The sequence below is a fragment of the Grampus griseus genome (assembly GCF_964374135.1).
Source record: "Grampus griseus genome assembly, chromosome: 5".
In the NCBI taxonomy this organism is placed as follows: domain Eukaryota; kingdom Metazoa; phylum Chordata; class Mammalia; order Artiodactyla; family Delphinidae; genus Grampus; species Grampus griseus.
In genome coordinates, this window is record NC_138998.1 from 77,085,805 (window position 1) to 77,112,208 (window position 26,404).

General features: G+C 35.6%; 1 protein-coding gene across 4 annotated transcripts in view; it reads right to left on the reverse strand.

Annotated features, from left to right (window-relative positions):
- Window positions 1-26,404, reverse strand: part of STXBP5L (syntaxin binding protein 5L) — a gene marked incomplete at both ends in the record, with an annotated part of 357,252 nt that overhangs the window by 138,760 nt on the left and 192,088 nt on the right. For all 4 annotated transcript variants that reach the window (XM_082655376.1, XM_082655374.1, XM_082655375.1 and 1 more), the window contains 3 exons: window positions 1,887-1,927; window positions 24,743-24,810; window positions 25,726-25,873. In XM_082655376.1, the coding sequence (XP_082511502.1) occupies window positions 1,887-1,927; window positions 24,743-24,810; window positions 25,726-25,873 (257 nt within the window). The remainder of the gene's footprint in view (window positions 1-1,886; window positions 1,928-24,742; window positions 24,811-25,725; window positions 25,874-26,404) is intronic.

Genomic DNA, 26,404 nt, shown 5'->3' on the forward strand with positions numbered 1-26,404 from the left:
TGAGACAGTATATGGATTTTGTTTTAAATTGCTAAATTGTGGTAATTTAATACTCAGCAACTGAAGATGAATACAGTTGACCCTTGAAGAGTATGGGTTTGAAATGCATTGGTCCACTTATTCTCAGATAATTTTCAATAGTAAATTCTACAGTATTACACAATCTGAGGTTGATAGAATCCTCAGATGCTGAACCACAGATACAGAGAAATAGTGTATAGTGAGGGCCAACTATAAATTATGCCCCAACTATAAGTTATGCTCAGATTGTGTAGAGGGTTGGCACAATCTGACTGACTCCCATGTTGTTCAAGGTCAACGGTACACATATTAACATAAACTCAACTTTCAAATTCGGTATAACCTCATTTCCTGTACTGGACCTTATCCCACAAAATTGGCAAATTAAGTGATATTTCTCCAATGACATCCATCGATTTGGAGATATGCCCTTATAATTGATTACAGTAAAAATATTAAACATGCTGCAAACCTCTGCAACATATGTTCTGAATGTAATAAAATATTTTATTTAAAATTAACTTCTTAAAATATTATCGTGCATGCTTAAGGGTGGTATGCACTTCAGTCATTAAAGTGTTAAAGTGTCTTCTCACATTTTAGAAGCTAAGGAGTGACTCTGAGGTGGTGGAAAACGAGCAAAGATGTTTGCTCGTTGTAATTGTAACTATACAATTAACTGTGTTCGTGGAACAAACTCAGATTTACATGAAAAGGTTCATAAAAATAAAAAATCTGTTGTCCCTTGGAATTTCCCCCTGAACAATTGATCTTTATTGTGTGAGGTCAGAAAGGGCCCTCAGATTTCATGGCTTTAAATCTTTTAATCATTTCCTCTTGCTGATGCTTTGCTCCACTGCTAAAGGACTCTAGATTGCAGACGAAGATTATCACTAATGTTCAACCTTCTTCCCTCTGCTTTTCTGTTTATCAGTCTTTCTCAGTTCACTTCTATAGCTTCAAGTATCACTTCTATGCTGCTTCTTAATTAGTTACCATTCTTGACTGTTCTCCCTACCTGATAGACAGTTTTACTTGAATTTCCTGGTGTTCCAACAAAATCCAAACTTCCAGAACTCTTCTGTATCCTTATTTCCAAAGAGTTATCTCTATCTTGATGGTTACTCAGAAACTTAGAGACATTGCTCACTTCTTCTCCTCCTAGTCCTGACTATCAAAATCTTAACTACCTCCCAAAACTCACATTAAATGTCACCCCACCAAAATACCCTTCCTGGATCTACCTGGTTCAAATAAATCTCCCATTTCCGATAAAAAATAGAATTTGGGTTGTACTACATTTAGAGTTCTTATCATATTGTTTGCCCTGTAAGTTCTCTGAAGGGTATGTATGGGTATAATCAAGTCTTAAATCTTTGCATGCCCTTCAACATTGAACAGAGTACCTGTAGTCCTTAAATTATGTAATTCTCAAGATTTCAAAAGAAGTTTTACATTTATCAAATTATTTCTTTTGATTCTCACGGACTTGGTAGACAAGTGGCAAAGAAAAGTGAAGACTAGTGGGATAAAAGCACTTTTCTAAGAGTGAGGAGGTGAAGGAAATTCCTTGAAAAGAGTTAGTCTGACAAAGTTTGGTACTTTTTCCAATGTACATTACCTCATAAATATAATAGGTTGCTGATAAAGAGTGATTTCAGTTGTGTCTGTTTATATCATAAAAGTACAGTAGAGATAATACTTTAGACTGATTCAATAATATAGGAAATGCATTTTTGTAACACAGCCATATGTGTATGCTAAATATGTATCAAAAATATTAACTGTCCAAACTAAAAAGTGGTCAATGGCTATGAGTAAATATTAACTGTTTTCTGTAATATAAGGAGAAACTTAAAACTTACTTGCAGAAGCATCCCAAAACTTTATCGATCCATCTGCATGACTAGATAAGAAATAAATTAGCATTAAGTATGGTAAATAAAAATCATAATTGTTCTAAATGTATAAAAACTTGAATTACTATTAAAATTTGGTTTAAAAATATCATTTCAATGAAAACTAATGTATGCTAAACCATTTCTAAGCTTAAAACAATGGTTTATTTTTTAAATACCACACAAGAATCTAAATTTTAGAAAAAGACAATAATTACTTAGATTTATTGTAAGAATATTTTATATGTAATAACAATGAAAACTGATCTGTGAAGAATGAACAGTATAATTTTATATAAAATTGTTTTCACTGAATAAAGAGACCTGAGTTAGATTACATTAAAATAATTTTGAAATGAATATCATAGCGGAATTAAAGTTGAGCATAAAAATATAAAAAGCAAATCCTTAAACCTATCTAGAGTTGTATCATTATTTGATAATAGGTATAATGGTAATTCTATAAGAAATCGTCTACAAATAATCGTCATTTCCCCAATGACTAATGATGTTGAGCATCTTTTCATTAACCATTTGTATATCTTTTTTTGAAAAAAATCTATACAAATCCTTTGCCCACTTTTAAAAAACTGGTATATTTGTCTTTTTGTTTTTGAGCTGTAAGGGTTCTTTATATATCCTGAATACTAAACCCTTATCAGATATATGATTTTTAAAAGTTTCTTCCATTCACTGTTACCTTTTCACCTGATAGTGAAGACCATTTTATCTATTTTTTTCTTTGTTGCTTATGCTTTTTCCCCTTTTTCTTCAGTACATTTATTAAATGCATAATTGCATGAAGCCTGAGCTGTGTATGGGCCGTTAAAGGGTTGAGTGCATAGCTAAAACTAGGAAAACTGCTGCCCCTTTCTCATGTTGGCAGAGCTGCTACTGCTCATAGTTGGGCCAGTTCTATGGCCTGCAAAGGAGTGGGTAAATATCCCACAGCAAGATTCTGCTGAACTGGAATGGAGCCAGGAGTGAGGGCACTGAGCCACCCTCCCAAGGAAGTGATCTTACAGCCTATTCTTCCTGGTGTCCAAGCTCTTTTGCTCTGAAGACAGATGGGGAGCTTACAGGCTCTCTTCTGGCTGGGATGAAGCAGGTAGATAATAGAAAAGAAAGCCAGAGAGACTGGGGAAGGGAGACAGGAGTTGCTTTTTATTGACTTGGTCATGGGTTCCATAGAGGAGCCCCTTGGTGTTTAGGAGCATTTTTCTGCTTCCTTTTTTTTTCCCTGAAAATTCTCCTGCTGTCTGAGCTGCCATGCTAGTAATCCAGCATCCATTTCCTATAATTTCTATGTTTTGGTGTAATATCTAAGAGCCACAGCCATATTCAGGAAATATTATCCCTGTTTTCTTGAGTTTTATAGTCTTAGCTGTAAATTTACATCTTTGACCACATCTGAGTTAATTTTTGTATATGCTAGGAGGTAATAAGGGTCCAACTTTATTCTTTAGCATGTGGATATTCAATTCTCCCAACACCATTTGTTGATGAGATTATTGTTTGCCCCATTAAATAGGCTTGACACCATTGTGAAAAACCAATTAGTCATAGATGTATCGTTTTATTTCTGGACTCCCACTTCCATTCCATTAAATTATAAATCTGATCTTATGTCAGTACCACACTGTTTTGATTACTGTAGCTGTGTAGGTAATTTTACAATTGAGAAGTGTAAGTCCTTCAATTTTGGTCTATTTTAAGAAGATTTTGGCTATTTTGGGTCACTTGCCACCTCATATGAATTTTAGGATAAACTTTTTTCATTTCTGCAAAAAGATCATTGGGATTTTGATATGAATTGTAGTGAATCTGTATCACTTTGAGATACTGCCATCTTAATAATATTGCCTTCTAATTCATAAACATGGAATGATTCCACTTATTTGTGTATTAATTTTTTTCAGCAAAGTTTTATAGTTTCCAGTGCACAAGACTTTTATCTCCTTGGTTAAATTTATTTATAAGTATTTTATTTTTTGATGCTATTGTAAATAAAATTGCTTTCTTAATTTTCTTTGCAGATTGTTCATTGTTAGTATATAGAAACACACTAACATATATATAAGATTATGTCATCTGCAAATAGATATAATTTTACTTCTTCCTTTCCATTGTGATGTCTTTTATTTAAAACTGCAACAACAGCAACACTCAGAAAACTAGGAGTAGAATAGAACTTCCTTAACCTGGTAAAGGGCATTTTTGCAAATGCCCTTTTATTTTTCTTGCAAATGCCCTTTTATTTTTCCTGCCTCACTCCTCTGGCTAGAATTTCTGGTTCAATAAGAAATAGAAGTAGCAAATGCAGAAATCTTTGTCTTGTTCCTGATCTCAGAGGGAAAGCTTTTAGTCTTTCACCATTGAATATGACGTTACCTGTGCGTTTTGCAAAAATGCCCTTTACCAGGTTAAGGAAGTTCCATTCTGCTCCTAGTTTTCTGCATGTTGCAGTTTTAAATCGTGAAAGTGGTGTTTAATTTTGTCAAATGCTTTTTTTATGCATGAGATGACTATGTGTTTTTTCCCCTTTATTCTATTAGTGTGGGTATTACATTGATTTTTATATGTTGAAACACTCTTGTATTCCTAGGATAAATTCCACTTGATCACAGTTTATAATCCTTTTAATATGCTGTAAGATTCAGTTTGCTAATATTTTGTTTAGTATACTTGAATCTATATTTATAAGGAATATTGTTGCAGTTTTCTTTTCATTCAGTGTCTTTGTCTAGTTTGGTATTAGAATGATGCCTCAGATAATGAGTTAGGACGTTTTCCCTTCTATTTTTTGGAAAAGTTTGAAAAGCATTTGGTGTTACCTATTTAAATGACTGATAGAATTCATCACAAAGCCATCTGGTCCTGGTCTTTCCTTTGATGGAAGGTTTCAATTACTGATTTAATCTCTTTACTCGTTATAAAACTGTTCAGATTATCTATTTCTTCTTGAGTCAGTTTTGATAGTTTGTGAATTTCTCAGAATTTATTCATTCATTTAGGTTATTTAATTTGTTGGCATAGAACTGTTTACAGTATTCTCTTATAATCCTTTTTATTTTTGTAAGATTGACAGTATTATACTCATTTTTCATTGTGATTTTAATAATTGTCCCCCATTTTTTTTCTTGAGTCACTCTAACTGAAGTTTTGTCAATTCTGTTGAAATTTTCAAAGAACAAACTTTTGGTTTCATTGAATTCCTTTATTGCTTTTCTATTCTCTGTTTTGTTTATCTCTGCTCGAATTTTTATTATTTCTTATATCTGCTGGTTTCAGTTTTTCTTCTAGTTCCTCAAGGTGTAAAATAGGTTATTGAACTTTCTTCTTCCTTTAATGTAGGTGATTACAGCTATAAATTCCCCTATGAGTACTGTTTTTGCTACATCTCCATGCTATTATTTTTCTTTTTATTTATATCAAAGTATTTTCTAATTTCCCTTGTGATTTCTCATTTGGTCTGTTGGTTGTTTAAGAGTGTGTTGCTTGATTTCCATAAATTTATGATTGTTCCATTTTGTTTCTTCTGTGTTTCTTGACAATCTTGTACATACCTTTAGCAACTTTATTATTTATTTCCATAAACCAACTTTGGCTTTGTAAATCTTTGCTATTGTACATTTTCTTTCTATTTCATTAATTTTTGTTCTTAACAGTATTATTTTCCTTTTTACTTTTGGGGGAATAATTTTTTATCCTTTTTAACTTCTTAAGATAGATAATTAGATCATTAAATTTTTAGTCTTCTTATTAACATGGGTATAAATTTATATTAACTTATATAAACATATAACATGGGTATAAGCTTACCTCTAAACATAAATTTAGATTTATCCACATGTTATATTTTAGTTTCACTATCTTCTTATTAACATGGGTATAAATTTATATTAACTTATATAAACATATAACATGGGTATAAGCTTACCTCTAAACATAAATTTAGATTTATCCACATGTTATATTTTAGTTTCACTATCTTTCTGTTTGTGATATATTAAAATTTTACATTGTGATTTGCTTATTAACCAGTAAGCTAGTTGGGAATAGACTGTTTAATTTTGAAAACTTGTGAATGTTCTTTATATATTTTTGTCATTCGTTCCTAGTTTAATTCCCCTGTGGTCAGAGAACATGTTATATATGATTACAATCCTGTGACATTTATTGGCACTTTTATTCTGGTCCTGCATATGGTCAATTTTGGCCTGTGTCTCATGTGCACTTGAAAAGAATGTACATTCTTGAACTGTAGAGTGTAATGTTTTAAATATGTCAGTTAAGTCAGACTTATTAATCATGCTGTTCAAAACTTTCTTTATTGTTATGGATTTTTCCTTTAATTTTAAAATCAGTTGCAGAGAGAGGTTTGTTATATTTTCTTCCACTTATTGCAGAATTGTCTATCTCTTTGTGTATTTTGGGGCCCTGAACTCAAAATTCTTATGGATTCATCCTTTTATTATTTTAAAATAGTCCCTTTTACATTTGATAATGCTTCTTGCTTTAAAGTTTACTGTGGTAGGCAGAATTCTAAAATATTCCCCAGGATTCCTGCCTTCTGGATAATCCTGTATATTCTCTGGGACTATGGATATAATAGAGAATATATCACTCCCATGACAGTTATATTATGTTGACTTTAAGAAAAGGATACTATTTGGGTGAACCTATCACATGAAACCTATAAATATAGATCTAGAGGTCAAAGATGAAAGAATTTTGAAATTTGAAGCATCAGAAGTACTAGATGCATTGTTACTGGCTTGAAGTAAGAAGGGGCCACGTGGCAAGAAATGCAGGCAGACTTAGGTAGCTAACATGCTCTCCCCCCATGACACCTAGCAAGGAAATTGGGAGCTCAGTCCCACAACCACAAGGAACTAAATTTTTCTAATAAAAACAATGAGTTTGGAAGCAGATTTTCCCTCAGAACCTCCAAATGACAACTCAGCCTTGTTGACCCCTTGATTTCAGTCTTATGGTACACTGAGCAAATATCTCAATCATACAGTGCCAGATGTCTGACCTATAGAGCTGTGAGTTAATAAATGAGTTTTCAGCTGTTAAGTTTGTGGTGATTTGTTATGCAGCAATGGAAAACTACTGGTATAAGTAGATATAAGTAGAGATGTACCAAAATTTTAAATTGTTCATGTTACAATTTTTCATGTATTTACTTTCAAATTTTTAGCATACATATACTTAATGTGTCTCATAAGTGATTTAGAATTTTTTTTATTTAGACTGACAGTCTTTGCTTATGACTGCAGAATACAGTCAAATTATATTTAGTGTAATTACTGATACACTGGAATTTAAATCTGCCAACCTCACAATTATATTCTATTTGTCTAACCAATTCTGTCTTCTTTCTCTCTCTTTTCTGTCCTTTTAAGGATTAATCACATTTTAAAATATTACTCTATTTTATTAGTTTTTGAGTATTATATTCTTGCACTATTATTTTAGTGGCTAACACAGATATTACAAAACTGACCCTTAAATTGTTGATCCTTCAGTTGTTAATTTGACACCTACCCAGACAAAGCAAGAATGTTAAATATTTTATCTCTATTTTCCTTTCTCCCACCTTTTGTGCTAGCATTATGATATATTTTCATTCTACATCACAATATTATTAAAAATTATTGACATTTTAATACTTATACCAAAACATAATATTATTGCTATTTATTTAGGTTTATTCTTGCATTTACCTTTTTCTGTTGTTATTATTTAATTTCTGCATTTCTATTATTCTATCTGGTATTGTTTTCCTTCTATTTAAAGTATTCACTTTAATTCTCTCAACATTTGTTTGAAAAAAAATTTGCCTTTATAGTTGAAGAATATTTTTGCTAAGTATGAAATTCTATATTAGCATTTTTCCCAGTAGTATAGAGATTTTATACCAATACCTTCTCTTTTCACCATTTCTGTTAAAATATCAACTCTCAATCTTATTACTGTTTGTTTTATTGTAAAGTGTCCACCTTGGCCGCTTTCGAGAATTTTTTCATTACCCTTTGTTTTCATCAGTTTTACTACAATCTGTGTAGATGGTTTTCCTTTTATTTACTCTGCTTTTAGTTTTTAGCACATTTTGAATTTGTGTTCTCAATGGAAAAAATCTGAGCCATTATCATTCAATAATTTATTCTGCTTTATTCTCTCTCTCTTTTGTTTGTGTCTCCAGTTATATATATGTTCAAACTTCTTCACCAAGTATCGTATATCTCTTATGGTTTTCTTTTTTCTCTGTGATTCCATCTAGATATTTTCTACTCACTATCTTCCAGATTATGAATCCTTTTTTCAGCTGTCACTACATGCTGTTAAGCCAATTTATTTAGTTCTTATTTTCAGTTATGGTAACTTTTAGTTACATATTGATTTTTTTTATTGTGGTAAAAAGCACATAACAAAGTTTACTATGTTAACCATTTTAAAGTGTATAATACAATAGTATTAACGATATGCACATTGTTGTGCAGCAAATCTCTAGAATTTTTTCATCTAGAAAAATTGAACTCCACATCCATTGAACAACAACTCCCTTTTACCCTCTCTCCTGAGAACCACCATCCTTTCTGTCTTCTGTCTTTATGAATTTGTCTATTCTAAGTACCTGATATAAGTGGAATCATGCAGTATTTGTCTTTTTGAGACTGGCTTATTTCACTTAGCATAATTTCTTTCTGGTTCATCCATGTAATAGAAAGATTTCCTTCTTTTCTAAGGCTAAACTAAATAGTATTCCATTGTATACAATGCATTTAAGAAACCCATTCATTTTTTGATGGACATTTATGTTGCTTCCACCTCTTGGATACTGTGAATAAATGCTGCAATAAACATGGATGTGCAATGAACATGGAACACCTTTGACATCCTGTTTTCAATTCTTTTGAATACGTGCTTAGAAATGGGATTGCTGGATTATATGGTAATTCTAATTTTAATTTTTTGAGGAAACTCCATATCGTTTTCCATAGCAGCTACCTCAGTTTACATTTCAACCAACAGTGAACAAAGGTTTCAATTTCTCCACATCTTCACCAACACTTATTTTCCTGTTGGTGCTGCATAGTGCTATCTTAACAGTTGTAAAGTGATATCTCATTGTGGATTTGACTTGCATTTCCCTGATGAGTAGTGATGTTGAACATCTTTTCATACGCTTATAAGCCAATTGTGTATCTCTGGAGAAACACCTAATTCGAGTCCTTTGCCCATTTTAATTGAATTGTATGTTTTTCTTGTTGAGTTACAGGAGTTCTTTATATAGTTTGGATATTAACCCCTTATCAGATATATGGTTTGAAAATAACTTCTCTGACTCTGTAGGATGTCTTTTCACTCTGTTGATTGTTCCCTTTTTTTCACAGAAGGTTTTAAGTTGACGTAGTCCCATTTGTCTATTTTTGCTTTTGTTGCCTGTGTTTTTGGTGTCACAACTAAGAAATAATTGCCAAATCCAGTGTCATGAAATATTTCCCATTTTCTTTTGGGTGTTCTTTAGTTTCAGGTCTTAGATTTAGGGGTTTTTGTTTTCAGTTGATTTTGTGTATGGTATATGGTAAAGGTCCAATTTCATTCTTTCACATGTGCAAATAATGTTTTACCAAAATCATTTGTTGAAGAGGCTATCCTATCCCCTTTGTATAGCCTTGGTATCTTTATCAAAGATTTGACCATATAGGTGATGGTTTATTTATAAGTTCTTTATTCTGTTTCAGTGGTCAATATCTCTGTCTTTATGTGAGTACCATACTGTTCTGATTACTTTGTAATATTTTTGATTAGCTTTGTATCATGTTTTGAAATCAGGAAGTGTAAGGACTCCAGCTTTATGTTGAATCAAGTTGTGTGAGTGGGTATCCTTCCTTTGTTTCTGATCTTAGAGGGAAAACTTGTAGTTATTCACCATTGAGTATGATGTTAGCTATGTGCTTTTCACACATGACCTTTATTATGTTGTGGTAATTTCCTTCTATTACTAGATTGTTGAATGTTTTTATCATTAAAGAGTGTTGAATTTTGTCAAATGCTTTTTCTGCTTCATCTGAGATGTTCATGTGGTCTTTGTCCTTCATTTTGTTGGTGTGGTATATCACACTGATTGCTTTTCATGTTGAACCATCCTTGCATCCTGAGGATATATCCCACTTGTTTATGATCATTTTAATGTGTAGTTGAATTTGTTTTGCTCGTATTTTGTTAAGGATTTTTGCAATAATAGTCACTGGGGATATTGCTCTGTAGTTTTCTTTTCTGGTAGTATCTTTGTCTGATTTTGACATCATGTAATGCTGGTCTCATACAATGAGTTTGGAAGTGTTCCCTCTTCAATTTTTTGAGGAGTTTAAAAAGAACTACTGTTAATTCTTTAAATGTTAGGTAGAATTCTCCAGTTAAGCCCTCTACTTCTGGGCTTTTCTTTGTTGGGAGATTTTTTTATTACTGATTCAATGTTCTTACTGATTATAAGTCTGTCAGATTTTTAAATTTCTTCATTATTCAGTCTTGGTTGGTTGTATGTTTCCAGAAATTTATCCATTTCTTTTAAGTTATCCATTTTGTTGGCATATAATTCTTCAGAGTAGTCTCTTATGAACCTTTTTTATTTCTGTGGCATCAGTTGTAATGTCTCCTTTTTCATTTCTGATATTTGTTGAGTCTTTTCTTTTTTTCTTAGTCTAGCTAAGAGTTTGTCAATTTTGTTGATCTTTAAAAATCTCAGTTTTTAATATTTTCTATTGTTTTTCTACCCTCTATTTTGTTTTTATTTCTGTTCTAATCTTTGTTATTTCCTTCCTTCTGCTAAATTTGGGTTTAGTTTTTTCTAATCCCTTGAGGTGTACAGTTAAATTGTTGATTTTAGATCTTTTTTTAATGTTGGCATTTACTACTATAAACTTCTTAGAGGTTTACTTGTAAACCTCTTAGTTGTGCTTTTGTTGCATCCCATAAGTTTGATATGTTGTCTTCTTTATCATTTCTCTCAAGACATTTTCCAACTTCCTTGTGATTTCTTTAACCCATTGGTTGTTCAAGAGGGTATTGCCTAATTTCCACATATTTTGTGGATTTTCCAGTCTTCCTTTTGCTATTCATTTCTAATTTCATTTCATTGTGGTTATAAAAAAAATACTTGTTATGATTTCAATCTTCTTAAAAATTTTAAGACTTGTTTTATGGCCTAACATGTGATCTATCCTGGAAAATGTTTCACGTGTACTTGAGGAGAATGTATATTCTGCTGTTGTTGGGTAGAGTGTGCTGTACATGGCTATGAGGTCCAATTGTTCTATACTGTTTTTCAAGTCTTCTGTTCCTTATTGAACTTCTGTCTGGGTGCTCTCTATCCATTATTGAAAGTGGGGTATTGAAAACTACTATTTTTGCACTATTTCCTATTTCTCCCTTCAATTCTGTCAGTGTTTGCTTTATATATTTGGGCAATATGTTGTTAGGTGAATATACATTTATAATTTTTATTTCTTTCTGGTGAATTGACTATTTTATCATCATATATTATCCTCCTGTGTCTTTTTGACAGTTTTTGGCATAAAGTCTATTTTGTCTGATAAAAGCATGCTCACCCCGATGCCTTTTTTTGTTAGCATTTGCATGCAGTATCTTTACCCATCCTTTCATTTCAGGCTATGTACACCCTTATATCTAAAGTGAGTCTCCTGTAGACAGCATACAGTTGGATCTTGTTTCTTTTTCCATTCTTCTACTCTGTGTCTTTTGATTTGGGAGTTTAATTCATTTATCTTTAAAGAAATGATAGTATAGGACTTACCACTGCCATTTAAAAGTTGTTTTATGCTTATATTGTATTTATTTTGCCCCTTGTTTCCTTTCTTGCTGCCCTCCTTTTGTTTCATTGATTTTTTATAGTGACATGTTTTGATTTGTTTCTCACTTTCTTTTGTTCAATTTCTTTGCAGTTACCTTGTGTATTATGTAAAACATCTTATAGTTATACTGATCTATTTTAAAGTGACAATTTAACTTCAATTGCATACAAAAACCCTACTCCTTAAGTGGGCTACACTGACCTGCCCATTCCAATACCATGTAGAGCAGACACTGATGTCTTCCCAAAGGCAAAGGGACTAAAGACTGGAAGCAACTCTCACCAATGTACCCAGCAGCCCTTGGGCTTAAACCTGGTCTAAACTTAGAATCACCTGGAGTTAAAACAACATGGATGCTCCCACCCAGATCAATAGACAGACTCTGTGGGGAGGGCACATGTGATGTAATTTCTAAATACTCATCATGTAATACTAGTGGGAAACTGCATGGCAACCACATAGCAAACATTTCTTCTGATTCTTTAAAGTGCACACAAATTTGGAGGGAATCAGGGCCCCACTGTAAGTTATGATTCTCCTGTGGGGCTCATGAAATGGCACCTTTAACAAGTTTTCTTATTGGTGCAGATATTATTCCCTCAGGCCCGTATTCAGTAGCACTGAGCTAGAGATATCACGCATAGCACACCTGAGACCACTGAGTAGTTTTTCCAGGGCCTGTTTCCTAGTGGCTGAGCTCCTCCTGGAATAGGTGTGGCCTTGTTGTTGCCTAGGGTAGATGCTGCTGGGTTAGTGGAAATCACATGGTGTATTTAAGGTTTAGGGTTGTGTGAGGGGTCACCCTTAGAAATCTACCCCAAAATACCCTTAGTCCTCAGGGCCTTTAGCCCCCTCTCCTCTCAGGGCCCACTTGACCCACAGGAATCCCCGGGGGCAAGGCATGACCACCTGACCTCAGGTGAGCTGAGCCTCCATTCCCCATAAGATCCAGAGCATGAAGTTGTTTACATCACAGATCTGTTTGAAAATAAACCAAAGGTTTCAGTGGAGGGTGCATTAATATTTTGTGTTGGGAATGGACAGAAGCCTTTGAAAACGATGCCATGAATGCATATTTGAGGATTAACAATGGAAGATGTGATCTACGTTAAGTAATACAGCACGTTATAACTGAAAAAAACACTACTCCTTTCTCTCTCCCCTCACTTTAATGTTAATGATGCTGTAAATTATCAATACATCTCTTTATATTTTGTAACCATTAACACACCTTTATAGTTATAGTTTCTTTTTGTTTTTTTTTTTTACATCTTTATTGGACTATAATTGCTTTACAATGGTGTGCTAGTTTCTGCTTTATAACAAAGTGATCAGTTATACATATACATATATTCCCATATCTCTTCCCTCTTGTGTCTCCCTCCCGCCCACCCTCCAGGCAGTCACAAAGCACCGAACTGATCTCCCTATGCTACGCCGCTGCTTCCCACTGGCTATCTATTTTAAGTTTGGTAGTGCATATATGTCCATGCCACTCTCTCGCTTTGTCACAGCTTACCCTTCCCCCTCCCCATATCCTTAAGTACATTCTCTAGTAGGTCTGTGTCTTTATTCCTGTCTTACCCCTAGGTTCTTCATGACATTTTTTTTTTCTTAAATTCCATATATATGTGTTAGTATACGGTATTTGTCTTTCTCTTTCTGACTTACTTCACTCTGTATGACAGACTCTGGGTCCATCCACCTCATTACAAACAGCTCAATTTCGTTTCTTTTTATTGCTGAGTAATATTCCATTGTATATATGTGCCACATCTTCTTTATCCGTTCATCCGATGATGGACACTTAGGTTGTTTCCATCTCCTGGCTATTGTAAATAGAGCTGCAATGAACATTTTGGTACATGACTCTTTTTGAATTATGGTTTTCTCAAGGTATATGCCCAGGAGTGGGATTGCTGGGTCATATGGTAGTGCTATTTGTAGTTTTTTAAGGAACCTCCATACTATTCTCCATAGTGGCTGTACCAATTAACATTCCCACCAGCACTGCAAGAGTGTTCCCTTTTCTCCACACCCTCTCCAGCATTTATTGTTTCTAGATGTTTTGATGATGGCCATTCTGACTGGTATGAGATGATATCTCATCATAGTTTTGATTTGCATTTCTCTAATGATTAATGATGTTGAGCATTCTTTCATCTGTTTCTTGGCAATCTGTATATCTTCTTTGGAGAAATGTCTATTTAGGTCTTCGGCCCATTTTTGGATTGGGTTGTTCGTTCTTTTGTTATTGAGCTGCATGAGCTGCTTGTAAATTTTGGAGATTAATCCTTTGTCAGTTGCTTCATTTGCAAATATTTTCACCCATTCTGAGGGTTGTCTTTTGGTCTTGTTTATGGTTTCCTTTGCTGTGCAAAAGCTTTGAAGTTTCATTAGGTCCCATTGTTTATTTTTCTTTTTATTTCTATTTCTCTGGGAGGTGGGTCAAAAAGGATCTTGTTGTGATTTATGTCATAGAGTGTTCTGCCTACGTTTTCTTCTAAGAGTTTGATAGTTTCTGGCCTAACATTTAGGTTGTTAATCCATTTTGAGCTTATTTTTGTGTATGGTGTTAGGAAGTGACCTAATCTCATACCTCTACATGTACCTGTCCAGTTTTTCCAGCACTACTTATTGTAGAGACTGTACTTTCTCCACTGTACATTCCTGCCTCCGTTATTAAAGATAAGGTGACCATATGTGTGTGGTTTTATCTCTGGGCTTTCTATCCTGTTCCATTGATCTATCTTTCTGTTTTTGTGCCAGTACCATACTGTCTTGATTACTGTAGCTTTGTAGTATAATCTGAAGTCACGGAGCCTGATTCCTCCAGCTCCGTTTTTCGTTCTCAAGATTGCTTTGGCTATTCGGGGTCTTTTGTGTTTCCATACAAATTGTGAAATTTTTTGTTCTAGTTCTGTGAAAAATGCCAGTGGTAGTTTGATAGGGATTGCATTGAATCTATAGATTGCTTTGGGTAGTAGAGTCATTTTCACAATGTTGATTCTTCCAATCCAAGAACATGGTATCTCTCTCCATCTATTTGTATCATCTTTAATTTCTTTCATCAGTGTCTTATAATTTTCTGCATACAGGTCTTTTGTCTCCTTAGGTAGGTTTATTCCTAGATATTTTATTCTTTTTGTTGCAATGGTAAATGGGAGTGTTTTCTTCATTTCACTTTCAGATTTTTCATCATTTATGTATAGGAATGCCAGAGATTTCTGTGCATTAATTTTTTATCCTGTTACTTTACCAAATTCATTGATTAGCTCTAGTAGCTTTCTAATAGCATCTTTAGGAGTCTATGTATAGTATCATGTCATCTGCAAACAGTGACAGCTTTACTTCTTTTCTGATTTGGATTCCTTTTATTTCCTTTTCTTCTCTGATTGCTGTGGCTAAAACTTCCAAAACTACGTTGAATAAGAGTGTTGAGAGTGGACACCCTTGTCTTGTTCCTGATCTTAGTGGAAATGCGTTCAGTTTTTCACCATTGAAGACGATGTTGGCTGTGGGTTAGTCATATATGGCTTTATTATGTTGAGGAAAAATCACTCTATGCCTACTTTCTGCAGGGTTTTAATCATAAATAGGTGGGGGTTTTTTGTCAAAAGCTTTCTCTGCATCTATTGAGATGATCATATGTTTTTTCTCCTTCAATTTGTTAATATGGTGCATCACGTTGATTGATTTGCATATACTGAAGAATCCTTGCATTCCTTAAATAAACCCCACTTGATCATGGTGTATGATCCTTTTAATGTGCTTTTGGATTCTGTTTGCTAGCATTTTGTTGAGGATTTTTGCATCTATGTTCATCAGTGATATTGGCCTGTAGTTTTCTTTCTTTGTGACATCCTTGTCTGGTTTTGGTATCAGAGTGATGGTGGCCTCGTAGAATGAGTTTGGGAGTGTTCCTCCCTCTGCTACATTTTGGAGGAGTTTGAGAAGGATAGGTGTTAGCTCTTCTTTAAATGTTTGATAGAATTCGCCTGTGAAGCCATCTGGTCCTGGGCTTTTGTTTGTTGGAAGATTTTTAATCACAGTTTCAATTTCCGTGTTTGTGATTGGCCTGTTCATATTTTCTATTTCTTCCCGATTCAGTCTTGGAAGGTTGTGCATTTCTAAGAATGTGTCCATTTCTTCCAGGTTGTCCATTTTACTGGCAAAGAGTTGCTCGTTGTGATCTCTCATGATCCTTTGTATTTCTGCAGTGTCAGTTGTTCCTTCTCCTTTTTAATTCTATTGATTTGAGTCTTCTCCCTTTTTTTCTTGATGAGTCTGGCTAACGGTTTATCAATTTTGTTTATCTTCTCAAAGAACCAGCTTTTAGTTTTATTGACCTTTGCTATCGTTTCCTTCATTTCTTTTTCATTTATTTCTGATCTGATCTTTATGATTTCCTTCCTTCTGCTAATTTTGGGTTTTGTTTGTTCTTCTTTCTCTAATTGCTTTAGGTGCAAGGTTAGGTTGTTTATTTGAGATGTTTCCTGTTTCTTAAGGTAGGATTGTATAGCTATAAACTACCCTCTTAGAACTGCTTTTGCTGCATCCCATAGGTTTTGAGTCGTCGTGTCTCCAGTGTCATTTGTTTCTAGGTATTTTTTGATTTCCTCTTTGATTTCATCAGTGATCACTTCGTTATTAAGTAGTGTGTTGTTTAGCCTCCATGTGTTTGTATTTTTTACAGATCTTTTCCTGTACTTGATATCTAGTCTCATAGCGTTATGGTCAGAAAAAATACTTGATACAATTTCAATTTTCTTAAATTTACCAAGGCTTCATTTGTGACGCAAGATATGATCTATCCTGGAGAATGTTCCATGAGCACTTGAGAAAAATGTGTATTCTGTTGTTTTTGGATCAAATGTCCTCTAAATATCCATTAAGTCCATCTTGTTTAATGTATCATTTAAAGCTTGTGTTTCCTTATTTATTTTCATTTTGGATGATCTGTCCATTGGTGAAAGTGGGGTGTTAAAGTCCCCTACTATGAATGTGTTACTGTCGATTTCTCCTTTTATGGCTGTTAGTATTTGCCTTATGTATTGAGGTGCTCCTATGTTGGATGCATAAATATTTACAATTGTTATATCTTCTTCTTGGATTGATCATTATGTAGTGTCCTTCTTTGTCTCTTCTAATAGTTTTTATTTTAAAGTCTATTTTGTCTGATATGAGAATTGCTACTCCAGCTTTCTTTTGGTTTCCATTTGCATGCAATATCTTTTTCCATCCCCTCACTTTGAGTCTGTATGTGTCTCTAGGTCTGAAGTGGGTCTCTTGTAGACAGCATATAAATGGGTCTTGTTTTTGTATCCATTCAGCCCGTCTGTGTCTTTTTTTTTTTTGCAGTAGCGGAGCACAGGCTCCGGATGCGCAGGTTCAGCGGCCATGGCTCACGAGCCCAGGTGCTCCGCGCCACGTGGGATTTTCCCGGACCAGGCAACGAACCCGTGTTCCCTGCATAGGCAGGGGGACTCTCAACTACTGAGATACCAGGGAAGCCCCAGTCTGTGTCTTTTGGTGAGAGCATTTAATCCATTTACATTTAAGGTAATTATCGATATGTATGTTCCTATTCCCATTTTCTTAACTGTTTTGGGTTTATTATTGTAGGTCTTTTCCTTCTCTTGTGTTTCTTGCCTAGTGAAGGTCCTTTAGCATTTGTTGTAAAGCTGGTTTGGTGGGGCTGAACTCTATCGGCTTTTGCTTGTCTGTAAAGGTTTTAATTTCTCCATCAAATCTGAATAAGATCCTTGCTGGGTAGAGTAATCTTGGTTGTAGGTTTTTCTCCTTCATCACTTTAAATATGTCCTGCCAGTCCCTTCTGGCTTGCAGAGTTTCTGCTGAAAGATCAGCTCTTAACCTTATGGGGATTCTGTTGTGTGTTATTTGTTGTTTTTCCCTTGCTGCTTTTAATATGTTTTCTTTGTATTTAATTGTTGACAGTTTGATTAATATGTGTCTTGGCATGTTTCTCCTTGGATTTATCCTGTATGGGACTCTCTGTGCTTCCTGGACTTGATTAACTATTTCTTTTCCCATATTAGGGAAGTTTTCAACTATAATCTCTTCAAATATTTTCTCAGTCCCTTTCTTTTTCTCTTCTTCTGGAACCCCTATAATTCAAATGTTGGTGTGTTTAATGTTGTCCCAGAGGTCTCTGAGACTGTCCTCAGTTCTTTTCATTCTTTTTTCTTTATTCTGCTCTGCAGTAGTTATTTCCACTATTTTATCTTCCAGGTCACTTATCCGTTCTTCTGCCTCAGGTATTCTGCTATTGATCCCTTCTAGAGTAGTTTTAATTTCATTTATTGTGTTGTTCATCATTGCCTGTTTCATCTTTAGTTCTTCTAGGTCCTCATTAAATGTTTCTTGCATTTTCTCTATTCTATATCCAAGATTTTGGGTCCTCTTTACTATCATTATTCTGAATTCTTTTTCAGGTCGACTGCCTATTTCCTCTTCATTTGTTAGGTCTGGTGGGTTTTTAGTCTGCTCCTTCATCTGCTGTGTTTTTCTGTCTTCTCATTTTGCTTATCTTACTGTATTTGGGGTCTCCTTTTTGCAGGCTGCAGGTTCGTAGTTCCCGTTGTTTTTGGTGTCTTTCCCCAGTGCCTAAAGTTGTTTCAGTGGGTTGTGTAGGCTTCCTGGTGGAGGAGACTATTGCCTGTGTTCTGGTGGATGAGGCTGGATCTTGTCTTTCTGGTGGGCAGATCCACGTCTGGTGGTGTGTTTTGGGGTGTCTGTGGACTTATTATGATTTTAGGCAGCCTCTCTGCTAATGGGTGGGGTTGTGTTCCTGTCTTGCTAGTTGTTTGGCATAGGGTGTCCAGCACTGTAGCTTGCTGGTCATTGAGTGAAGCTGGGTGCTGGTGTTGAGATGGAGATCTCTGGGAGATTTTCACCATTTGATATTATGTGGAGCTAGGAGGTCTCTTGTGGACCAGTGTCTTGAAGTTGGCTCTCCCACCTCAAAGGCACAGCACTGACTCCTGGCTGCAGCACCAAGAGCCTTTCATCCACATGGCTCAGAATAAAAGCGTGAAAAAGTAGAAAGAGAGAAAGAAAGAGAGAAAGAGAGAAAGAAAGAAAGAAAGAAAGAAAGAAAGAAAGAAAGAAAGAAAGAAAGAAAGAAAGAAAGAAAGAAAGGAAGGAAGGAAGAAAGAAAGAAAGAAAGGAAGGAAGGAAGGAAGGAAGGAAGGAAGGAAGGAAGGAAGGAAGGAAGGGAAAGGAGGGAGGGAGGGAGGGAAGGAAGGAAGGAGGGAAGGAAGGAAGGAAGGAGGGAAGGAAGGAAGAAAGAAAAGAAAGAGGAAAGAGGATAAAATAAAGTAAGATAAAATAAACTAAAGTTATTAAAATAAAAATTAAGAAAAACAATTTTTTTAAGGAAAAAAAAACAAGAAGAAACAAAAAAAACGGATAGAACCGTAGGATAAATGGTGACAGCGAAGCTATACAGACAAAATCTCACACAGAAACATACACACTCACAAAAAGAGGAAAAGGAGGAAAAAAGAGTCAATCTTGCTCTCAAACTCCACCTCCTCAATTTGGGATGATTCGTTGTCTATTCATGTATTCCACAGATGCAGGGTATATCAAGTTGATTGTGGAGCTTTAATCTGCTGCATCTGAGGCTGCTGGGAGAGATTTCCCTTTCTCTTCTTTGTTTGCACAGTTCCCATGGCTCAGCTTTGGATTTGGCCCTGCCTCTGCGTGTAGGTTGCCGGAGGGTGTCTGTTCTTCGCTCAGACAGGACGGGGTTAAAGGAGCAGCTGTTTCGGGGACTCTGGCTCACTCAGGACGGTGCGCGGGAGGGGTGCGGATGCGGGGCGAGCCTGCGGTGGCAGAGGCCGGTGGGACGTTGCACCAGCCTGAGGCGCGCTGTGCATTCTCCCGGGGAAATTGTCCCTGGATCCCGGGACCCTGGCAGTGGCGGGCTGCACAGGCTCCCTGGAAGGGAAGTGTGGATAGTAACCTGTGCTCGCACACAGGCTTCTTGGTGGCGGCAGCAGCAGCCTTAGCGTCTCATGCCCGTCTCTGGGGTCCGCGCTGTTAGCTGCGGCTCACGCCCGTCTCTGGAGCTCCTTTAAGCAGCGCTCTTTATCCCCTCTCCTCGCGCACCAGGAAACAAAGAGGGAAGAAAAAGTCTCTTGCCTCTTCGGCAGGTCCAGACTTTTCCCCGGACACCCTCCCAGCTAGCCATGGTGCACTAACCCCTTCTGGCTGTGTTCACTCTGCCAACCCCAGCCCTCTCCCTGCGCTCCGACTGAAGCCCAAGCCTCAGCTCCCAGCCCCGCCCGCCCCTGCAGGTGAGCAGACAAGCCTCTCGGCCTGGTGAGTGAGTGCTGGTCGGCACTGATCCTCTGTGCGGGAATCTCTCCGCTTGCCCTCCGCACCCCTGTTGCTGTGCTCTCCTCTGCGGCTCCGAAGCTTTCCCTCCTATAGTTATAGTTTTTAAAAATGCTTTTATCTTTTAAATTCTATACCTGAATTTAAAGTGATTCATGCACCACCACTACAGTGTTACAGGATACTGTTTTTGTCTGTGTATTTACTTTTACCAGAGAGCTTTATATTTTCATATGCTTTCATTTTGTTGTCTAGTGTTCATCCATTTCAACTCAAAGGACTCCCTTTATCAATTCTTGTGAGGCAGGTATAGTGGTAATAAATGGTTTCAGTTTGTTTTTTTTGTTTTTTGTTTTTGCAGTACACGGCCTATCACTGTCATGGCCTCTCCCATTGCGGAGCACAGGCTCCGGACACGCAGGCTCAGCGGCCATGGCTCACGGGCCCAGCCGCTCCGTGGCACGTGGGATATTCCTGGACCGGGGCACGAACCCGTGTCCCCTGCATTGGCAGGCGGACTCTCAACCACTGCGCCACCAGGGAAGCCCTGGTTTCAATTTTTGTTTATCTTGGAAGGTCTTTATTTCTCCTTTTTTTTTTGAAGTACAGTTTTCCAGATATAGTGTCCCATGGCTGGCTTTTCTTTTTTCTTTATGCACTTTAAATATATCATCCTTCTCCCTTCTAGCCTGTAATATTTCTGCTGAGAAATGCAATGATAATCTCATGACATTTTTCATACAGATAATGAGTAGCTTTTCTGTTGCTGCTTTTAAGATTGTTTCTTTGTCTTTGACAATTCAATTATAATGTGTCTCAGTGTGGACCTCTTTGGGTTCATCCTCATTAGAATATTCTGATACATATCCAATGAATATGGAAGTCCATTTACCTCCTCAGATTTGAGAAGTTTTTAGCCAAGATTTCTTCAAATTGGTTCTCTGTCCCATTCTCTCTCTAGTCCTCTGGGACTTCCATAATGCTATACTGGTATGTTTGATGGTTTCCCATAAGTCCTTTAGGCATTCACCACTTTTCTTCATTCTTTTTCCTTTTGTTCCTCTGACTCAGTGATTTCTTATTACCTATCTTCAAGTTTGCTGGTTCTTTCTTCTGATTAAATCTGCTGTTAATCCCTTCTAGTAAAATTTTCAATTCAGTTATTGTATTCTTCTCTTTAAGAGTTTCTTTCTGGTTCTTTTTAAAAGTTTCTACCTCTTTGTTGATATTTTCATTTCATTCATACATCATTTTCCTGATTTCATTTAGTTGTCTACCTGTGTTCTCTTTTCATGCATTGAGCTTCTTTAAGACAGTTATTTTCAACTGCTTGTCAGGTAATTCACAGATACCAAATTGTTTAGGGTCAGTTTCTAGATAATTATCTTGTTCCTTTGATTGGGTTGTGTTTGTCTGTTTCTTCCTGCACCTTGTTATTTTTTACTGTGAATTTAGCATTTGGAAAACAGCCACCTGTTATGGACGGCTTTATACAGGGGAAGACCTTCTCCAAGTTCAAGATCCTTGGGGTCTCTCAAACCTTCAATGGGGATGCATCTTCTCTGGGACTGTATGTGTAATTTCCCAATTAGAGAGGTTTGCTGGTTTCTTTTTCAGGAGCTTGCATCTCTTGCTCCTTCTATTATCTGTCTTAGTTCTGCAAGTTTCTTAGCACTTCAGTAAGCCACTGAGCTCTCTTTTGTTCTCTGCAGCCCCCAGGCATCCAGGTTCCATCAGTACTCTGACTCAGGGGAGATAAAAACTAGTCTCTTTGGAAGTCCCCTGAAAAGCAGGAACATTGGATGTACAGTCTACTCCACTACTTCCCTCTCATGAGAGAAGATTCCTCCTGAACAAGAGCTGTGCCAATTTGGGGAAGAAGCTGATATAGTTGAAATAAAATGGCTGTTTTTACCCATTTCAGTGTGGCTACTCTTGGCTTTGAGCTCCCCTGGGGTACTATGATTTCCTAATTGGTTTCTAGAGTTTTCATAAAGGTTTTTGGACCATATATTGTTGCATCAGTGTGTCTGTGGGAGAACGAGGTCTGGGGCTACTTATTTTGACATCTTGCTGATGTCACTCTCCATTGATTCTTTTTTTTTTTTTGCGGTACTCGGGCCTCTCACTGTCGTGGCCTCTCCCATTGCAGAGCACAGGCTCCAGACGCGCAGGCTCAGCGGCCATCGCTCACGGGCCCAGCTGCTCCGTGGCATGTGGGATCCTCCCAGAACGGGGCATGAACCCGTGTCCCCTGCATCGGCAGGCGGACTCTCAACCATTGCGCCACCAGGGAAGCCCTCCATTGATTCTTTTATAAAGTATTTTTCTGTCCTTCTTCTCTAAACCTGATTATACTGTGGTATTTGAAGTGAGTGTATTGTTAATGGCATAGCGTTGGTTTATGTTTTTTAATCCACTCCGCTAATCAATGCATTTGAATTGATGTATTTAGACCATTTACATTTAAGCCTTAACACTTCCATGATTAATTAAGTCCGTCTTTTTTTTTTTTTCTATTTTTCCCTCTTTTATTGTCACTGTTTTTTTCCCCCTGCTTTCCTGTAGGTTAATTGAATTATTTTAGTACATCCATTTTTATGTGTCAATAATGTTTTTCAGTGTATCTCTTAGCCCAGATCTTTTTACAGCGTTGCTTTAGGTACTGCATTGTAATATTCATTTAACTTGTCACAGTCTACTGGTGTTATCATACTACCATTTCAAGGGAAGTATAAAAACCTTACCTTTCTTTATACCAGTTTACCCTCACCCATTTATAATTACCTTAAATATTTCCTCTATACATATGTAGAACCACATCAAACAATGTAACCATAATATTTTCTTCAACCATCAAATATAATTTTAGCAACTCAAGAGAAAGAAAGCCTATTGTATTAACCCGTATTTTTGCTTACTGTATTCTTCCTTCCTTCCTCATATTCCAAGGTTCCTTCTTTTATCATTTGCTTCCTGTTTACAGAATTTCCTTTAGCCATTCTTTCAGAGTAGTCTGATGTTGACATACTCTTAGTTTCCCTCATTTTAGAATGTATTAATTTCTAATTAATTCCTGGAAAATATTTTTGCTGGGTATATTATTCTAGGTTGCCAGTTCTTTTCTTTCAGCACTTGAAAAAGATTCAGGTTTCCTCTGGCCTCCATGGTTTCTAATGGAAATATGCCATCATTCAAATTGGTTTTGCCCTGTCGGTGAGGTGTGATTTCTCTTTTGCTGTTTTCATATTTTTTTCCTTGGTGTTTAGTATTCAAAAGTTTGACTATGATGTGTCTTATTGTGAATTTCTTGTGGTTCGCTCACCTTCTGCAATCTCTAGGTTCATGTCTTTTGCCAAATTTGGGAAGTTTTCAACCATTATTTCCTTATGAACTTTTTAAGCTCTGTTCTTTCCTCCTTCCTCACTGGACTTCCATTGACAAAAAAGGGGAGGGTATATGGCTCCTCATTACTGCTGGGCAGTGCTGGGAATTCTCTCCCCACATTATCTCTGTCACCACAGGTAAAGAGTTTCACTACCATTCAGCAGGGTTAAAAGTCCCAGCACCCTACTCAGCCTTAGCTCAGTGTCAGAAACTGACATCCCCTTCATGGGCAAGTTGAGGCACCTTATTATGGCCTGATGAGGGTGAAAGTCCACGCTCTCCACTCAACCTCTGATGAAGTGGGTAGGGGTGGAGTCATAGTTTTTTTCTGTGTTGGTTAGCTATAATAGAAAGATTATTTTCTAAAAGTTTACTGTCTTTATAGGCTTCTCCTTTCCTCACCTTTTGGCTAGAGAGAGCTAGCTTTCGTTGGGCTTTTTAGGTTTGTGCCTGGAGCTCCAGGTTGCCAGCTTCTTCAGCTCCAATTCTGGGATATATGAGGCAAAAAGAAAAGCCAGGAAACTCACTTCCATGTCATTCCTTGAGTCTTTGGGGACCTATCCAGTCTGACTTCTCTCCATCTTTTCCAGTCATATTATAATAATATCCAGGGGTTTTAATTGTACTTAGTGGGAAGAATAGGGAAAAGTACATCTATTCCATACCTCATAAGCAGAACTCCTTATGATCTTTTAAGTCTTATCTTTATCTGTTGCTATGTTTCCATTTTCATTCCTAACATTAGAGCATGAAATGGGTTGCTATAGGAAGTAACAACATTTCCGGTGCTATAAGTTTTGAAGTATACTTTAAATAGCCACTTGATGGAGATACAGAGCACTGATTCCTGGATTTAGATGGAATCAAGAGATATTGGTAAGGGCCTGTCTAAGGCTAATAATCTATGATTTCTACAGAAATTCTTCTTTGACTAATCTCTCATGATTTTTCTATCTCTGACTTTCTTCTGGTCTTATAATCTATACTTACTTATTTTTGTTATATGTCTATGTTTTCAATGATTTGATTTTATCTTCTATAAAGGTTATAATCTTTGGATAGAAGCTGTGTCTTATATTTTAATTTAAACTGTCAGCATTCCTACAGCACAATTATGGGAAAGTGTGAAAATTCAATGAAATCTTTTTGATGATAAATTGATAAACTCATAAATCACATCCCACTTACCCAGTAATAATAATTTCTGGATATGTCTGTGTGCCAAGGTTCCAAGCTCCTCCACTGATTGGCCACTCCTAAACAGATTATGTGGGAAGAATTTATAAGTTTTATTTTTTAAATTTAAATAACTTAGAAATTTAAAATAAAAATATTTTAAAATAACAGTAAAAGTTTCACTTAAAAATAAATAGCTGTTAAGTAATGAAGAATGAAATGTGTACCTATTTTTTAACTCCTTCATTGAACAAACAATTCCAAATGCAAAATTTCATATCCTTTAAAAATATAGATTTTAACAGATATTACCATTCATATTAAAAATGCAAAGAAGTATCTTTAATCATACAAATGTGGTGTTGCTACTTCTTCCATGTAGTCTATGTACCTCCAAACTATGGTGGTGCCATTTAACACAAAATACTATGTAAATTGTGCCCCCTGGAGTTGTCCATCTCAACAGTCCTGTTCAAATAACAGAAATCATAATAGGGGGGTCTATTATAATTGTAAGTATTTGAATCCTGTAGTTAAATATAACAAAATGGAATTCTAGAAAGTTATTTAATGAAAGTCTTTGACAATTATGTCTTATTAACCATTGATTGATAAGAAATAACTAGAGAGAGTTGACTCCTGAATTTCTTAAAACGTAATCCTTCACCTAAAATAATCAAAAGTAACATCTTATGATTCAAGCATATGTTAGTTTAAACATATATTTAGTATATAAATATATATGATAGGTAAGTATATCTTAGTAGATAATTGTATACTTTTTATATAAGAAATTTATATTCTCATAGACTTAAAGCTATGTAGCATTTAGGAAATTTGAATTTCAGAAATTATGTCTTTTATAGGTGCCAGCTTATGACTTGAAAAGAATTTAGTTCAAGTTTTCTTCTACGGAAAGTCAGAAAATAACAGAAAAAAGTATGATCATATGATATGGATATGAATACAAGAAAATTTCTAATTGTTGCTTTTACCTTATTACTGTATCCTTGTTTTTTATGCTTGACTCCTATAGAGTAGAGCACTAGAATCAAATCTGGTGGGCAATCAGCAAAGTATGCTGTGCACGTAACTGGTGATTCATGAATGTCCATGGGATATGGATTTTCAAAGATAGGAAAGCTAATAGATAAAGATAATATATTAGTGTCATTTTGCACTGATATAAAAATGAAATAACTTTTATAAAACAAACCCTAAACTCTTCTAAATATTAATTATATTGAATATATTTCACATAATTGTTTTTTAAGCATCATAAAACAATGATCACCTGAATAAGAATTCTCTTTTAAAAATATATATCTATAAAATGTAATATGAATACTGGTAGAATTTTACTTGAATAAACTCATTTTCTTTCCAGTAATTTCAAAATTGCACAGTGATATCACTTTCTAAAATGGATAGACTAAATTATGTTAAATTGAAAATATGTAGCAAGTTGACTTATCAGTCAGTTATTAAAACATTATCAACTAGGTACTTTATCTACATACAATTTTATCTATATATTTATATAATACAAGTATTAAAATATCTTAGAAAATTTTACATGCTCTCCAAGGGACATAATACATAGGCAAGTATTTTGGTTTTGTATTTTTATAGGGAGTAACTGAAAGTTGTGTGTGCAATGTAGGTATGTGTGTG